Source organism: Hyaena hyaena, unplaced genomic scaffold (assembly GCF_003009895.1).
Source record: "Hyaena hyaena isolate Hyena2069 unplaced genomic scaffold, ASM300989v1 scaffold_2344, whole genome shotgun sequence".
Taxonomy (NCBI): domain Eukaryota; kingdom Metazoa; phylum Chordata; class Mammalia; order Carnivora; family Hyaenidae; genus Hyaena; species Hyaena hyaena.
The window spans coordinates 37467-56240 of record NW_024082981.1 but is presented as its reverse complement, the minus strand read 5'-3'; the positions used below and the strand labels follow the sequence as shown (position 1 = coordinate 56240).

The following is an 18774-nucleotide window of genomic DNA, read 5'->3' as shown; positions in this document are numbered from 1 at the left end:
TTTAATCACCTCCTCATTTAACATCTGTAATTCAGAACTGTCTGGTAACTTGCTCTTTGAGTAATTTTCACAAATTGAGTACACCAAAGTGTGCAAAGACTTACCACCCTAGTGGATACCCAAAGGTATTCAAAGCTGCTTTTAAAATGTTACAGGAAAGGGGTGCCTGAGTGGCTCAGTTGGTTAAACATCTGACTTTGGCTCAGGTCATGATCTAATGGTTTGGGAGTTCGAGCCCTGCATTGGGCTGTCTACTGACAGCTCAGAGCCTAGAGCCTGCTTTGGATTCTGTGTCTTCCTCTCTCTCTGCCCCTCCCCGTCACGCTATCTCAAGAATAAATAAACATTAAAATAAAATTAAAAGTTACAGAAAAGATAAATGTTCTGAAATAAACATATCTCCTTTGAAGAGAACATTCACTTAGATACAGAAGCTGACCTATCTCTTTAAAAAAAAAGTCACAGCACTTCATAGTTGGCATATGTATTCTTTCATTTATAATACTTAAATTAAGAAAATGATAGGGCAGAAAATCAAATTTCACTTTTTTTTAGTAGGTTTCACTCTCAGCTTGGAGACCAATTTTGGGCTTGAACTCACAACCCAGAAATCAAGACCTGAGCTGAGATTAAGAGTTGGACACTTAATAAACTGAGCCACTCGGCCACCCCACAAATTTCACCTTTAAAAAGTTTAAAAACACACAACACTCTTCAAAAAATTTACTTTAATTCCAAAAGAGATTAATCTAGAATGAACAGTATCATTTTCTATTTTGACTTCATAAAGAAATGAAAGAAACAACTTGCTCTAATATACAACATAGATTTTTACATTTCTTGTATACATATCTAAGTTTCCTTATTTGTATAGGTACTATACATAATAATACCACTTTAGGTTTAAGAGTCCTAACAGGATTAAAACCTGTTTTTGCATCTACTATTTTATGCCTATAAAGACCATGTCTGAACATATAACAGCCTTGTATCTTAAACCCAAGTTTAATTAGTGTCCTCCAGAGAAGGAAATTTTCATCCATGATTAATGACTTGATTCCATTAAAAAAACAACAAAGTTTCAGCAAATGTGAAAAAAGAAAATCTTTGTTATTAATTCATGATGAGAAAAAGAGATAATTCATTCTTTCACAGAAAAAGTGGGTTTAGAGAACAGTTCTAACAGCATTTCACAAGGTAAAGTATCAAAAGTCTAATTAATAACCAGCCCCCTTGCTCAGGACAAAATGATCTTAATGTGTTCCTCTTCTGAACTGCTCAGTAACCCCAAGTGATTTTTATATTGGGAGGCAGATTACTGGCAGTAAGTTCATCAAATTTAGATTGATCCTGAATAGGCACTTGATAGAAATCAAGAACATCTCTGACCCTGCACATCTGGTGAAGCCTGGAGTTGGGCACCGCATGGCCCAAGTCATCAGCTAAACGTGTCAAGAAACTGAACTTCAGACGGCCATCTTCCAGGGACAAATCCTGCCAATTGTTAGGAACAGAGGAGCCAAAAATTTCCTTGACACAAGATTCCAAACGACTCTGGAGATCTTCAGGTGGTATGTATGTTCGGCTTCGTAAGGGTGGACACACCAAAATGGGCTCTTTCTTCACTTCTTCTACTATCTCAGCCACCGCTGGCTTTTTTTCTTTTCTGGAATGGTCAAAAACAACTATGTGAATCTTTGGTTAACTGCACTAACAAAGCTGAAAAACTGACAAACACCACACCTAATCTTACCCATCTAACTAAATCAACCAATAATTTGCACTTACTCTTTTGGGCACTGAAGAGAGAAAAATAAGATAGATGCCTGCCTTTGGAAGCTTATAGCTGACCTGAGCTGGTATAGACAGAAGAGAAAAGCTAATTACAGATTTTATATGCTCTAAGAATCCCAAGAACAAGAGGTAAATCGTCATCTGGGATTCCCAGTTTCCAAACCCAATCAACCTATCTAACCTCATGTCCTACTAATCTACATACACTCTATGCCTACACACTGTAAACTACTACATTCTATTTCCCACTTTCCTGATGTCGTGTGTTAGCTCAAGTTACATCCTACAAGAGATGCCAATTTCATCTTCACCTATTGAAATCCTTAAGTCCTAGCACAGAACTGTTCTCTTCCAAGAAGTTTTACTTGATTTCCCCAAATATAAATTCCTCTGACATAGTACAGCACTTTATATTGCTTTCACAGCACACCTCATCCTATTGGAGATTTATTTACATTCTATTTCTCTTACTAGATCATGGTTTCTCAGCCCAAACACTTGACATTTTGGACCAGATAAGTCTTGGTTGTAGGAGGCTATCCTATTCATTGTGAGATGCTAAGCAGCATCTCTGGCCTCTACCCAGGGCAGGATAAATGCCAGTAGCACTCCTCTGCTCCAGTCATAACCAAAGGACATGGCCAAATGTCCCCTGATGGGCAAATCTATCTCTGGTTAAGAACCAGTATACCAGATTATAAACTCCTGAATACAGAAACCTGTTTTATTGATCTGGGGTCCTTTGAAGACTGCCTGAATAACTACTTCTGAGTACATGGGCCAACGTGAGGAAATCTGCCAAATACACTATTTTCAGTGCCTCATGAAATATTAATCAGATCATGACTCTTGTTTTCCATGGAGTTGGTATCTGACTGGGGTCAGTCATCCCTACAGAAATTGAGAGGCATCAGAAATAAATGATGTGTGGGAAAAGGAAGGAGGGAAGGAAGGAAGGTAGGAAGGAAGATAGGAAGGAAGGAAGACAGGCAGGCATAGAGGGAGAAAGACAGGAAGAAAGATGTTTGCCCAAGAATATGGTTTGTAGAACAATTTCTCTTTGCCTACTCAAAGAGTCTTCCAGCAATTTAGCCCTCTGTTTACAGCAACTCTTTATCAATTTCTCTCCATCTACTAGTGTCTTCCCAGGGCACACAATATGCTGTATTTCCCCATCTTTAAAGAAAAATGAGACCCCCGAGACTCCATGTTCTTCTCAAGTTTCCCAAAGAGTTGTCTATACTTATAGTCTCTACTTCATCACTTTCCATTTTCTCCTCAATCTACTCCAGTCACTCTTCATCAGAATGAAATTCTGACGAATTCCTTCCATCTCAGTAATCTCTTGTACTGCTCTAGTTTTCTTCATAATTTACCACTTTCTGAAATCATATCCCGCGTTGGATTTTTTTCCCCTCCGTCAGAACATATGCTCTATTAAGACAAAGACTAGGTCTGACTTACTAACAACCGTATCCCTAACACCTAGACATCCGACATATAGCAGACACTCTATACATTTGTTTTGAATGAGTGAATGAAACAAACTTGAAGGAGATTTGAGATACGAATACTAACCAAAAAAGAGAAAAGCTAATAAATCCATGAACTGATGACCAAAGTACCCCCGGATGGAAGGAGCTTTTCCATGAAACCTGAGGGCATGTTTCCTGAGGTTCCCACACGTTTTGATGCCCCAGCACTATGAGTCAAACGGATTTACCTTCAAAACATTCCACACGGTGCAGTAGGAAAAGCAGTAGATGGAGAGTTAAAGACCCGGGTTCTGGTTCCAGCCCAGCCATTAACTTGCTTTTAGCAAAATACTTCCTACGGGGCCACGGTTTCCCCATATGCCAGAGGGCGGAAACTGAGAGGGACTTTGTTTCCGCTGCTCTAACTTACTTAGGGAAATGCTGGACCAGAGCAGGCGTTTAGTAAACTATCTGCTGATGAAACAACGAATGGACAAACGAACAAAATGAGGAGGCCACATCTCCTTTCTGAATCTAGCTTGCGAAGAAACCGCACAAATGCATTTGATTTACCGAGCACTTTCAAGTTCGTGTTCCATGTTACTCTTCCAAACGAGCCATCTGTGTCCTGACACCAGAGTCGGTGCCTGAAACTCTCGGTCGGTACCGTTTGCTTACTAAATTAACGAGTGAAGTGGAAGGGAAAGGGGGCGGTATTTCCGTTATAAAATGACAAAAGTGAGGCCAAGACTGGGCACCATCACTCAGAGACCCGCGCTGAAGCTCTGAACTCAGAACCTAACGTAGTTTCTCGTCCTATCCCAGGTCAGGAGCAGGACCAGGGTCCCGTCTTAACGGCATGACTCCCAACTTCTGAATTCGTCCTTCCATCCTCCTCAGTTTCTCTCACCTTCCCTGAACGAGACCCGCCATCTAACCTTCCGCTTTACCTGAATCGAGACCAAAATTCTCTGCGTGGTGCCCCTAAGACTATCCACGGGAGGCCTCTTCTGGTAACGCCAGACACTGACAGGGCCGCCATCTTGGAGGAGAGGTACCGGCTCCGGCTCTGCCCCCGCCGGCAGTGACGCGCCAAGACCAGCCAGTCAAATGTAAGCTTAGTGATAGGTGTTCCGTTTTTCCTGTTAAGCCTCCCCAGAAGCTCCCTCCCGCTTTGCACGCTGGGAAATGTAGTCCGATAGCCTTTGCCGGCGGAGGCTGGACCGAGGCGCTCTCTCAGAGCATGACGGGAGTTGTAGTTGGGGGCGTCCCGGGAAGGTTCCGGGTGACGCCTTCTGGTCCGGGGGCGGGCGGTCATAGAGCTCCTTGGCTGAAAGGAGGAGGAACTGGCAACTGGGAGGAGGCTCTAGCGAGGCCTGGAAGGCTGCGCAGCTAGGAGGGAGGGAATTTGGGTTTGGGGGATGGCCAGATAGTGCGTCTGATATGCTGCTGGGGTCGTGACCACTCTGGGACCGAGGCAGGACCTGGCCAGAACCAGCCTGGAGGCCTCGTCTTCGTGGGGCCTAATTTCCAACCGCCGGGTAGGCCTCGCGGGAGGTTCCTTTCCTTGCGGCTCTCCCGGGTTCCCGTCCTGATTTTCTGCCCTGGAGATGGCCTCCCCGAGCCCCCCGCCGGAGCCAAAGGTAAGTCGCCCCTCTGGGTATCCCTGTTCTCTGGCCACTACTGGAGCTAGGCCGCGCTACCCCCCGCCCAAACCCCCCGCGACCGTTGTCTTTAAGGCCAGCCCTGTGCAAGGAAGAACCCCACAGTGGTCTGGATTGCGCCTCGGTACAGAATCGCCCACTTGGTCCTTCGTTTCAAGAGCGACTTGATAAATCAACCGAAGAAAATTAGTAATGCTCCAGACAAGTGCTCTCATTTGTGAGTTCTTCCCGACAAGGCACCGTTTTTGACCCTCCCCTGTGTCTTGTGCGCCTGTCACGATGCTAGGACCCCAGGTAGACGCCTAGAGAACTTCCTGCAATTGAATTAAACAGGGTCTCAAGACGGTGCTAACAGTTGGATGGAGCCGGGCAGTGAGGGTCAGGAAACTTGGGGAGGCCTTGGGCAGCTTACTAAAATAAAAGTGTTAGGGTATGATTATTCAACCGGAAAAACACCATCACTGCTGACGACCAGGATCCAGTTCGGTTGCCCTCTAGTTGGAGGTGCTTGTCTGACACGGAATTCGGCATCATTTGGAACTCTTGGTAATCCCGTTCCTCCTGGCCTACCCGGCTCTGATAGCTGATTGCTTCTGCTACTTTCAGTGGTAGAATTGTCCTTGAGACAACAAGAACTGACTACAGAAATCGTACTATTTCAGGGGTTGCTGACATTTGAGGATGTGGCTGTGTTTTTTACCCAGGAGGAGTGGGATTATCTGGATCCAGCTCAGAGAAGCCTGTATAAAGATGTCATGATGGAGAATTACGGAAACCTGGTCTCACTGGGTAAGATTCTTTTGTTCCTCTCACGAAAATATCTAAGAGGCTATGAGAAATGAAACTCGGAGGACCCTTGGACCACTACCAGTACCAAAACTGCTTTGTTCCAAAGTTCAGGTTCAGACATTTCAGCCATTAATTGTCTCCCTGCTCTCATCCCTAGTGTCCTTGCAATAACCAAAATACAAGCCTTTCTGGCTTCGTATCTTCCTAGTCTCATTCCCATATTGCTCTGTACTTTCCCTCCTGGCTCATCCTCGCACTGTTTTCCTCCTACGCCTTTTCACTCTGCCTTCTGGAGCCCCTGTTCTTCTTCACATAATGTTCCTTACCCCTCCTGGCCTTAACTGGAAACTGGCACTTTCCCAAGGACACCACTTCTCTGGCAAAGAGAAGTGCTTACTCTCCTACATCCTCTTTTTTCCCTCTCCTTTGTCTCAAGGCTGGAAAGGGAGAAGTTACTGTTCCCCTGGCTCTTCGGTGCTGTTCCCGAAGCATTCGTTTAACCCTTCAAACAAAATCTCCTTGGAGGCTTCAGCAGCCTTGCTCTATCCACCCTTTTCTTTTCTGCTGCTACCTGTCAACAGTTTTTGGCCCGTCACACATAGGTTTTGTCACATTGCAGAATCTTCCCTATGCTCACCTGTGCCGTGAATGGTGCAGTCATCATTTAAGCCTTACTATATCCCGACCATGTTGTCTTCAGGGACCTTGCTTTCCTTTTTCGTTCAGCAACTCACGCCAATGATCAAACCCTCAGTTTTGTCAAGGCAGGCAAATTGGAAGCCCCAGTATCTTAGTCTTTGAAAATTATTCAGGCATTGTAAATATCTTAGACCGTAACTAAACAGGGGGGACCAGAACAGACCTGCTCTCTGCCCATGTGGAGCTTACTACAGTCTCTTACCTTTCTACCTCTTCTACTCCTTTCCTGTCAGACCTGCTTATGCACAATCATGCTGCTTGTTCCTTGATTTCTCCTCCCTCCCCTCCCCCCCAGATCGTCAATCCTCTTCTAACTTCACCTCTTCCTCTAATCCATGGACTTACATGTGAATTATCACCAGCTCTCCTGCCACCTAGTCATTGTGCTCTCCCTCTTCGGCAAACTTCAAATTCTGTATTGGTTATAAAAGCGGCTTTTTCTCCTACCTGAGTTGCTAAACACAGCAGGAGGAATTCTTTAACTGAAAGGATTAATGCCCTGTAGATATGCATGACTTTTCTTCTAGTCTCCAGTGGGTTTTCACATCTCAGCCAATTTTTTATCATTGATTTGCTCATTCTCTTCTTCCCTTTAGTGACTATTCCAAAAGCTTAAAAAGTTTTCCTTGGGTCCATTACTCAGTAGTGGACCTCACCTTCTGTTACACAGAGAAGATAGAGGCCACTGAATGTGAACTCTTAACTTTCTGCCCCTCATGTGCACGCTTAAGTGTGCTCTTATTTCCTCACTTCTTCAAGAACTTATCCATCAGTCATCCTTTTTTTTTTTCTTTTCTCCCCTTACAACTTCAGTCTCTATTCCTTCTGCCCTGGTACCTTTATTTTGGTGATAGGTATGTTTATGACTCTTCCAGTTGGGGAAAGTGGGGGACGGGGTGACAGTCTTTTGAGAGAGCCTGTAACCTGCTTCTTGTTCACTTCACAGCCCAGTTTTTGTAAGAGTAACGTGTGTTGTGTACTTTCCCTTCCATTATCTCTAAGCCCCCTTTCTTGCCTCTACCATGCCCATTAAATTGTTTAAATTAGACTTTAATAGCCTAATTGTCAAATGGAATAGACTATTGGACCTTATTTTATTTCACCTATCTCTTTATATTTGAAACTCTTTATTGCTTCCTTCTATTGCCTTGCATCCTCAGACTTCCTTTCCATCTACATGCTTTCTTTGGTGAACCTTATCTACAGTCAGGTCATCACCTACTACTGTGATAAGTCCCAAATCTTTATCTCTACCTAGGAGAAGCAATTGGAGCCTAACTGCCTAAGTAAAAATCCTGGTTTCCCCACTTACAAGCCTTGTGACCATGGGTGAATTATATAACCTTTCCATGCCTATTTCTTTTTTTACCAAATGGCAATAATAACAGCACTTACCTCTTAGGGTTACTGTGAGCATTAACTGAGTTAACATATGTAAAGCGCTTAGGGTACTGGTTAGCATGTACTAAATATAATATAAATGATGATTGTTATCATCATATCGTCATCATACTCATTATCTTCTCAAAGTTGGCTCTGAAATCTTTGCCATCTCCTTTTGAAGACTACATAAATAACTCACACCTGGCAAATCTCAAATAATCCATTATGATCTCAGGGGCCTCCTCTTCAGAATTAAGTACTCCTTTCTCTGTGCTGCCATGTATGCACTTCTTTTGAATTTCTCAACTGTTTGTATAGTTTACAGTCAATTTATCAAATGACTGTATTCTAGTCATTCTTTATCATATTTTTCTAACTTGACTGGTCTCCATGAGGACAATAACTATTTTTTCATTTGATTTCTCCAGCACTTAGCATAGATCTGGGTATATATTATATGCTTTTAAATATTTGTATAACTGAATAACTATACTTAAGACTCAATACCTCTTAGGACGCCTGGGTGGCTCAGCCGGTTAAGTGTCTGAACTTCTGCTCTGGTCATGATCTTGTGGTTTGTGGGTTTGAGCCCTATATCAGGCTCTGTGCTGACAGCTCAGAACCTGGAGCCTGCTCCCGATTCCATGTCTTCTTCTCTCTCTGCCCCTCTACTGCTTGCTCTTTCTCGCTCGCTCGCTCGCTCTCTCTCAAAAATAAATAAACATTTAAAAAATTTAAAAAAAAAAGCTCCGTACCTCTTGAACAGATTATTTCATTAGCCCATAAACTAGCCCCTTGCCCTCCACCTCCCTTTCTTTTAATACATTCTATTCACTGCCACCAAAGTGATTTTGTTAGTTAACTGCTTACAACTTCCTGATAGCTTAAAGGATACAAATCTTAATTTCTTGTCCTACCTACTGGAGCCTCTCTAAATAGCCCCTGCCTAGCTTTCTAGCATCGTCTATTATTTCCCACATACCACGTCAGCCTCCAGCCAGATCAGCTGCTGATTTTTTTTCTCCCAGTATGCCATGATGTCTCTGAGTCACTGCCAGCTTTATCCACACATATGGTATTCTGGTTGATAGAACCAGGCAAGTGCCCAGCCTTGCCTGTCCCTACTACTGTAAAACGTGAGTACCATATGGAGGAAGGCATGACAGTGAGCCCATCTGTGATCTACTTTCAGGCTCTCATTTTAGCTGAACTACAGCTTTTTTATCAGTTCTTTTCTCATCTTTCACAATCTTTTCATATTCCTCTATAGATTCTTCCTCCATTCCCTTGATGAAAAATCACAATTACTTAACTTTTCTAAATGTAGTGTTTTCCTGTATTTCATCTTGCTGCCTTACATAATACAACGCTCTTCCAGCTTTAATTTTGGTCCTTTATTCAACACCTTTCCTTTCCATGCTGGTTTTTATTTAAAAACTTTAGTAACTACGTTGATAACTTAGCTGACGGCTTGATCTCAGTTCTTTCAAATGAACTGGCCTTCTTCAACTTTAATGACTTCTTTCCAGTCTATTTGAGCCATATTGGACTTTGACAGAATCGGGAATTGCTGTAAGACTTTAACCTCATTGCTTCTCTTCTTTCATTATAGTCTCTTCTCAGTGATTTGTTCAACTACTCATCCATTCGGTAAATAGCTAAGCACTGTGCTAGCCCTAAGAATGCAAGTTCTTCCCCATTCTGTCATTCTTTTACCAAGAAAACTGTTCTTTCTCTACTCTTCTGGATATTGGGGTTAGCAGCTATGGTCCACAGGCCAAATCTGGCACTGACTGTTTTTGTAAAGTTTTATTGGAACATGGACATGCCCATTCCTTTGTGTATTATTTAATACTACTTTCGTGCTATAGTGGCAGAGTTGAATAGTTTCAGCAGAGACCATTTTTAGCTCACAAAGCTAAAAGTATTTATTGTCTGGCCCTTTTTAGAAAGTGTGTGGTAACTTTTGTCAAAGTTTAGCCACTTCCACTTTACCATTTCCTTGCTTTTTCTCTCTCTCCTCAGCTACCATATTAAGACTGATTAAAGATTATAGGAATCAACTCAAACTAGCGTAAGCCAACAAGAGAACTTACTGTAGGGACAGAGGTGGTTCATAGAATATGAGCATGATTGCAACTGGATGTCAGAAAGGACTAAACCCAGAAATTGGATTGCTCAGGAAGTCAGTAATTAACTGTTTGCGTTTTGTTTCTTTCTCCTTGGTAGACTGGCCTTTCTTCCTCATATCCACATGCTTTTGTCCCTATAGCTTATGAGTTGATAGGTTGCAATTCTATCTGTCATGTTCCGAATAACTGCCTATTTCATTTTTAATTCCAAATCCCTGGGAGAGATACACTTTGAGTCATCGGTCTACTGTAGACAGTCAGCTATGATCATAGGATGGGAACATAGAACACAAGTATGGCAGAGACCTCAGAAGGTGATTATAGCTACCAAGCCGAGATAACTGATAGTCCTTTCTGTGCTGCTCTTTATAGAAGCCTGAAGTCACTTGTTTTCTTTACCTATCTCTTTGACCTATTTATTTTCATGCCAGAGCCTGTTTTATTTACTTTAGCAATATATTGCATTTTATGTCTGGCATGATAAATCATTCTTTTATATTCTTTTTCAGGGTACGCTTAATTAGTTTTCTGCATTCTTCCACTTGAAGTTTATATTCATTGAACTTTTAATTAGTTCATAAGATTTTGATTGGGTTCATACAGTTGGGTTCATAGATTGTTCGGGAAGAATTAAGATCCTTATAATAATCTCTTTAGCAATTTGGTTGACTCTATCTGTCTTTGGGTAAACGTTATAAGAGACTTACCCTTCTTACAAAGAATTTACAAACCCACAGAAGAGACAAACACAAACAGTTAAAAGTGCAGTGCGATAATAGCTATAATACAGTTATGGATGAGAACTAGTAATAAAAACAGAACACCTAAATCTGTCTAGTGGACATAGTGAAGCTTTGTAGAGGAACTGTTGCTTTAAGTTGAGTCTTAAAGAGCAACCAAGAGTTTGCCAGGTAAACAGTGCTGGGGGACAGTTGGTGAATGAGATACGCAAATAAATGGTATAAAACATTAACATAAGCAATTTCCCAATTCCATTGTGAGGAAGGGGGTAGGAGGGTGACTTGAGGTTTAGAGAACCTGTCATAAAACGTGGAGTATCATAGTATAAAGAGCTTTGATTTGATCTTAGAGGTGATAGAATACTAGTAAACCTATAGGTGGTAATATGACTGGAATTCCATTTCATGTACATCCCTCTGGATGCAGTGAAGTGATGTAGTGTGGGGGCAGCTTAAAGATTAGAGTGAAGGATTGTTAGATGGCTTTTGCATAATCCAGGGAAAACATAGAAAGAAGGTAGGTGCCAGGGAGTAGAATCCTTGATTGTGGCGATTGTGTAACAAAAAGAAAAATGGAGAAATCTAGGATGATTTTCTACTTTGGATCATGGATGAGGATGCCCATCAAGAGAAGATGATTAGAGGTAGAGCCCTACATGACAGAAGATGATGAGGATCATGTTAATTGTACACCCTGTTTGAGGCATGTAAGTGGCGATATTCAGAGTGTGAATATAGAGAAGTAAGAAGGTAAATATGGTGGGGCACCTGAGTGGCTCAGTCAGTTAAGCATCCAACTCTCAATTTTGGCTCAGGTCATGATCTCATGGTTTATGAGACTGAGCCCTCATATCAGGTTCTTTGATGACAGTGCAGAGTCTGCTTGGGATTTTGTGTTTTCTCTCTGTCTGTCTCTCTCAAGATATTTAAAAAAAAAAAAAAAGAATGTAAACATTAGTAACAGTAACCTTGTCAACCAACATTTTGCAAAGGAGGAGAAATACATGAAGGAAATTTATTAGAAAAGGCCAAAGAAAAAGTAGGGAAGGGACTAGAAAAATATTAATAGCATAGAACTCAAAAACAGGTAGTTTTTGGGAATAGTCAACAGTGTCAGTTGCTGCTGAATAAGTAAGGAATGAAAAATGTTCATTGTATTTGTTATTCAAGAGTTATTGGTGATTTCATAAGAAGCTTCTCTAGATACTGGAAACAGAAGCCAGATTTTACAGTAGGTTATAAAATGGTTGAATGGGAAGACCTTGGACATAGAAAACATAGTTGGGAAGTGGAAAGCTACAGTGTTAACATTTTATTTCACAAACTTGGATTTCATTGAGAGCAGGATTTCAAGTTCAAGATATAGTTGGGCATATTTGTATGCGGAGTATATTTGTATGCATATTGGTATGTTGGTCAGTGGAGACTACCAATGGAAGAAAGAGGAAAAAATAGTAATAATTGACCAAGTGCTCAAAAACAAGCAGGATCCAGAGAATGTAGACAAATTCTCCTTGGATAGGAATGGGATAGATCTTCACGTGCCATTCAGATAATTTTATAGGAAGGGGGCAGAAGGTTGAGGGAGTTCTCTGATTGTTTTTCTGTAAAAGAAAGCAGTCCAAGTGAAGTGAATTTGAGAGAGAACACTATAAATAGTATAAGCAGAAATAAGCTTTCTACTAGTTTCTTAGGGGAATAAGGGAAGGCTTTTTGGAATAAAATAACTTAATGACCGGTTTAAAGTGAGTGAAAAGTGGGGCACCTGGGTGGCTCAGTCGATTGAGCATCAACTTTGGCTTAGTTTGTGAGTTGAGCTGTCAGCACAGAGCCTGGAGCCTGCTTCGGATTCTGTGTCTCCCTCTGTCTCTGCCCCTCTCCTGCTCACACTCGGTCTCTCTGTCTCTCTCAAAAATAAATAAACATTAAAAAAATAATAAAGTGAATGAAAAGAAAAGTCAGAGATGACTCCAAAGGTAGATTATAAAATTGAGAGAAAATAGAAATTCTAAAAAAGGAAACTGTTTAGGGCCAAATATATTTTTGGTAGTGATCAACAAAATATATACAATTATCCAGCAAAAAGCAAGAGCGAAAATCAGGAAAGAAGTTAGAGGCAGAGTTAAGTGTTCTATGTGCCACTCTTTACATCATAGACCATTATGTTGTCTTTCCTTAACACATGGAAGATTTTCATTTCTCAAATGTCTTAGAGACTCTTAGTTGGAACCAGATGGTTCCTGCTTGGCTCTTATATCTTTGAAAGAGTGAGAATCATGTATACTTGAAGAATGTGGGATGATTTATGGTAGGTGAGGTTACCACAGACTGCTTTTCTCTTTCTTTCATTAGTCTTGACTGTGTTCCTTTGTATTTCTTTTGTCATTCTATATCATAGACTCCATGTTACTCCAACCCATTTTTTTTAAACTATTTTGTCTCTTGATACAGGAATTGCTTTACTTAATATTTTATCATTTTATCTTCTTTCCCCAGTATTTTTGTCATTCATTTTATTTGGTAGGAAGTTTCATGTCTTATTTTTGAATACTGAATCATTACACAATGCCTGGCATGCTTCTGTTGCAACAAGTAAATTCTTAATAATGAATTAACTGTTGCTTCCCTGGTTTTTGTCTTTTATCTTAACATCATTTTGTGTTCCTTTCTGTCAGTTATTTGGTCTACTCACATTCCAGTAATGTTGTTTCATCCCAGATTTTCCTGAATCTACTATTCCTGTGTCATCCTTTCTTCTTTGATAGACTAATTCATCACACCACCACTTGTTTTACTTCATTGTTGGCCCATCTTACCTTGCATATTTCTCTGTTGATTTTCTAGCCCTTCCTCCCAACTCTGCTTACCCCTAATAAAAGCACTCTTTTCTGGGCACCAAACTGGCTCATTCAGAGGAGCATGTGACTCTTGATCTTAGTGTTGTGAGTTTGAGTCCCACGTTGGGTGTAGAGATTACTAAAAAAATAAAAACTTAAAAGCTTGCTCCTTTAAAAAACAACAACAACAACAAAAAAACACTCTTCATACCCCTTCTCCAAGAAAAACATTTCATCAGATAACTAATAATAATATTTATATAACTTGTATTTTTTGCCAAGTATGGTCCTAAATGCCTTATATGTATGAACTAATTTAATTTTTACAATACTATGAAGTAGTCATCCACATTTTATAGATATAGTGGATTAATTTATCTTAATCTTATTTTCCTAAGCATTTATCCTTGCTAGCAAAGAGCCTAGTTAATCTTTCTATTTTCTATTTATTATTCTAGATGTTTTAAACAAAGATAAGGATGAGGAGCCAACTGTGAAACAAGAAATTGAGGAAATTGAGGAAGAAGTGGAACCACAGGGTGTAATAGTTACAAGAATCAAAAGTGAAATTGACCAAGATCCCATAGGTAGAGAAACCTTTGAACTTGTTGGTAGATTAGATAAACAGAGAGGAATTTTCTTATGGGAAATACCAAGGGAATCTTTGGCCCAGGAACAGAGAATGTTCAGAGGAAACACTAACATTATTCGTAAGAGATCAAACCCAGAAGAGAAATGCCATAAATGTGAAGAATGTGGAAAGGGATTTGTCCGAAAGGCGCATTTCATTCAACATCAAAGGGTCCATACTGGTGAGAAGCCTTTTCAATGTAATGAATGTGGGAAGAGTTTTAGTCGCAGTTCATTTGTTATTGAACATCAGAGGATTCACACTGGGGAAAGGCCCTATGAGTGTAATTATTGTGGAAAAACCTTTAGTGTGAGCTCAACTCTTATTAGACATCAGAGAATCCACACTGGAGAGAGACCCTATCAGTGTAATCAGTGTAAACAGAGCTTCAGCCAGAGAAGAAGCCTTGTTAAACATCAGAGGATTCACACAGGCGAGAAACCCCATAAATGCAGTGACTGTGGGAAAGCCTTCAGTTGGAAATCACACCTTATTGAACATCAGAGAACTCACACTGGTGAGAAACCCTATCACTGTACCAAATGTAAGAAAAGCTTTAGTCGAAATTCATTACTTGTTGAACATCAGAGAATTCACACTGGGGAAAGACCCCATAAATGTGGTGAATGTGGGAAAGCTTTTAGATTAAGTACATACCTTATACAACACCAAAAAATCCACACTGGTGAGAAGCCTTTTCTTTGTATCGAATGTGGAAAAAGCTTCAGTCGGAGCTCATTCCTTATTGAACATCAGAGAATCCATACAGGTGAAAGACCTTATCAGTGCAAGGAGTGCGGGAAAAGCTTCAGTCAACTGTGCAACCTTACTCGTCATCAGAGAATTCACACAGGAGACAAACCCCATAAATGTGAGGAATGTGGAAAAGCCTTTAGTAGAAGCTCAGGTCTTATTCAGCATCAGAGAATCCATACCAGAGAGAAGACTTATTCATACAATGAAACTAAGGAAAGTTTTGATCCAAATTGCAGTCTTGTTATACAGCAGGAAATCTATCCCAAGGAAAAATCTTATAAATGTGATGAATGTGGGAAAACTTTTAGTGTCAGCGCTCATCTTGTACAACATCAAAGAATCCACACTGGTGAAAAGCCCTATCTATGTACTGTATGCGGGAAAAGCTTCAGTCGGAGCTCATTTCTTATTGAACATCAGAGAATCCACACTGGTGAGAGACCTTATCTATGTAGACAATGTGGCAAAAGCTTTAGTCAACTTTGTAACCTTATTCGACATCAGGGTGTTCACACAGGTAATAAGCCCCATAAATGTGATGAATGTGGGAAGGCCTTTAGCCGGAACTCAGGCCTTATTCAGCATCAGCGAATACACACAGGAGAGAAACCTTACAAGTGTGAGAAGTGTGACAAAAGTTTTAGTCAACAACGCAGCCTTGTCAACCATCAGAAGATCCACGCAGAGGTGAAAACCCAAGAAACCCATGAATGTGATGCTTGTGGCGAAGCCTTCAATTGCCGCATATCTCTGATTCAGCATCAAAAATTGCACACCACGTGGATGCAGTAAATGTCGAGAAGTGTCTAAGCGTGGTGTGACTTGAGACTGGCTACCCAAGTGCAGTTTCAGTGTGGCTCAACATGAGTCCAGTTTAGTGATAAAGTAAATTCTCCTTGGCCTCAGGCAAATTGTTTCTAAAGATTCTGTGAATAGTGGACAGCTGCCCACAGGCAGCTGTAGACTTCCATTACTCTGTTTTGATGATCATAGAGAAAGACAGTAATTTATTTAAGCATCCTTTTTTAACACATCTTTCAGCAGAGAAGTCAAACCCAGGTTCAGAGCACTTGGTATTATAATTAAAAAGGGGGGAAGGACAAAGTTGTGTTGGTACGAGGGAGCTGAAGGTAGAAAAGTATTCAAGAAAGCCCTCAGCCACCGTTATATGGTGGCTCTTTAAGTTCTATGATGTGTCTGGCCATGCATGCCAAAGCCTGGTAATTAAGCATATGATTACATTGTCAAGGAAACAAAGCCCCAGGTGTGTGTTTGGTTTTTTAACTGATCTCCAAAGTTTTAGTCATTTCTTAAGAAAGCCAGCTTTTTGGCATATGAATTAAAGAAGCAGTTCCAATGCCTTGTGGTTCCCAGATCTGTGAAATGAGTGGACCATTAATTTTACATGTAAAGATTATGTGAGTAAATAAGAAACCTAGCAAAGGTGTTATCAAGGAACCTCTGGGAGTGCCTTTTTTTAAGATGGGCCCAAAAAAGTGGAGGAAGACACTTCTTTATGTGCCCTCCTGACTGTGAACCATAATTGTAGTCCTATACAAATCATCTTCCTCCTCCACTACCAGTAGCATGTGAAAGTGTACATATTTTGATTACCAAGAGTTGGAAATAAAAAGATCTGGAGTCTATGTTAGGAAGCTGAGATATTTTGGTATTGCTTTGGTTTTTATGGTAACTAGACTTTGCATGCAATTTTAAAATCCTTATTTCTGGTTCTAGGGCTTCCCTTAGTTAATGGTTATATAAACCTATTAATCCATCTGTTCTAATCATTAAACCTGTTTTGTTTTTTGCTTTGTGTAAGAGTTCTTTATTACTTTAGTAGTACAAAATCTATCCTGTCAAATACTGCATATGAAAATTAGAATCAGGGCACGTGGGTGGCTCAGTCGGTTCAGTGTCTGACTTCAGGTCAATTATCTTGCCATTCCTGAATTCGAGCCCCGTGTCAGACTCTGTGCCAACAGCTCAGAGCCTGGAGCCTGTTTCAAATTCTGTGTCTTCTCTCTCTGCCACTCCCCCACTAGCACTCTGTCTCTCTCTCTCAAGAATAAACATTTTTAAAATTAAAAAAAAAGAAAGTTAGAATCAAGATTTAAAAGAAATTGCCCTCACTTGTTCTAGCTTTGACTACAGGCATACCTCAGAGATACCGTGTGTTTGGTTTCAGACCACTGCAATGAAGCAAATAATTGCAGTAAAGCAAGTCAAATTAATTTTTTGGTTTCTTAGTGCATATAAAAATTATGTTTGCACTTAAGTGTGCAGTAGTGTTATGTCTGAGAAATCAACGTACATACCTTAATTTTAAAATATTGCTAAGAAGGGCTACCCATCATCTGAGCTTTGAATGAGTCAATCACGGATCAGATTAGCATAACATATAATGAAAATATTTGAAATATTACAAAATTACCAAAATGTTACACAAAGTGAGCAAATGTTTTTAGAGAAATGGAATCAATAGACTTGGTGCAGGTTTGCCCAGGAAAAAAAAAAATGCAGTATCTGTGTAGCATAATAAAGCAAACCAATAGAATGAGGTGTGCCTGTAGTTTCCTTTTCTGGGATAGTTCAATTAAGGTTAAATACAAATTTTTTAGTTTCTGAAGATGGAATTCCAAATCACCAGAACTCTAACATCCTAACAGATGGAGGAAAACACCTCCCTTCAATAATGTAGACATTCTGAATGTCGCCTCCAAACTTTCCTCAATATGTGTGTGCACATGTTAAATGTCAATGTTATGGTATATGTGTAGAAATTGTGCACTCCCCTATTCAAATTAGGTGCTCATAGTTCGAAACAGTGTGTAGCCCAATGAAACGTGTAAAAAGCAACTGAAAGTGCATTTGATCCCTGTTATCCTCCTAAATCTCCCCCCTTTTACTTAGTCTACACTAGTGGTTCACCGGCCACGGTCTCAACTAATAATGAGGTTCTTACACCTTTTCTCAGTAATTTGAAAAGGCTAATGCAAAGTATATTTTTCATACTTTATAGTTACGTACACACTAAGACACTGCTTTTTGGTGGAGTTGCATCTGTTTCATGTATGGTTATCTTGCTTAGCAGAAGCTCTGGCTGTTTGCCTCATTGTAATGTGGGGACATTGTCATATGAGATATCCCTACTAAAATTACATAATTTAACATCCTTGGATGTGAACCTGGAGTGATAACTCAAAACTCCAGTAGCAGTGAAACAATTCTTGATTATATGTACAATTCATTGCTTATAAAAAGCATAGCCAAAAAGATGAACTTTTAAAGCAACGTTACTGCAGTGTTCACTGTTGTTTTCTAAGAGGATGATAGAAATAACACAGAGAGGGACAGGAAATGCTTAGAAGAGGAAGGAAGGAGAAAGTTAAAGCTTTCAAGAGATGATGCTATAGATGAGACTGAAAGATAAGTACAAGGAAAAAAGGATAGTGTCTGAAGACGGAATTGTAAGAGGACCTACTAGCTACAGAGAGAACCTCCAGTTGCCTGGTGATGGCAATGTAGCAGGAGGTAAGCCTGCCTGTAAACAAGGGCAGATGAAGAGAGTTGCTATGCTCAAGAGATACAACAATGCTGCGTAAAATTCTGTGATAACATTTTCTGTGTATTTAAATTGTGTGCATGCACAAGAGAGGGAGGGGCACTATTTTAAGTGTGCAGCTCTGAATTTTCACACCTAAACCTACGCAAGTAGCACTTGAAACGCTTGTGATGCTTGAAATCTTGTGATGACTTCATTTTAATTTAAGAGACAATATGAATTGAATAGGAGAAAGTTTTGAGCTAATGTGATTATGATAGCTAAGAAGTCCCATGATATGCAATCTACAAATGAGAACAATGGAAGCCA

At 40.3% G+C, this 18774-nt stretch overlaps 2 protein-coding genes across 4 annotated transcripts; one reads left to right on the top strand and one right to left on the bottom strand.

Moving 5' to 3' along the window:
* Positions 1-1086: 1086 nt before the first annotated feature.
* On the bottom strand, positions 1087-4335 carry MRPL50 (mitochondrial ribosomal protein L50). The gene is made up of 2 exons (XM_039225559.1): positions 4220-4335; positions 1087-1666 (listed from the first exon to the last, which is right to left on the bottom strand). The coding sequence occupies exons 1-2, from the start codon at positions 4309-4311 to the stop codon at positions 1279-1281; spliced, it is 480 nt and encodes a 159-aa protein (XP_039081490.1). The 5' UTR covers positions 4312-4335; the 3' UTR covers positions 1087-1278.
* Positions 4336-4617: 282 nt separating this feature from the next.
* On the top strand, positions 4618-16710 carry ZNF189 (zinc finger protein 189). Of its 3 annotated transcripts, none has more exons than XM_039225557.1 (3): positions 4618-4912; positions 5641-5722; positions 13972-16710. In XM_039225557.1, the coding sequence occupies exons 1-3, from the start codon at positions 4880-4882 to the stop codon at positions 15690-15692; spliced, it is 1836 nt and encodes a 611-aa protein (XP_039081488.1). In that variant the 5' UTR covers positions 4618-4879; the 3' UTR covers positions 15693-16710. The 3 variants fall into 3 exon arrangements, with proteins under 3 accessions (XP_039081488.1, XP_039081487.1, XP_039081486.1); XM_039225556.1 differs by having other exon boundaries at positions 5638-5722; XM_039225555.1 differs by having other exon boundaries at positions 5596-5722.
* The last annotated feature ends 2064 nt before the right edge of the window (positions 16711-18774 follow it).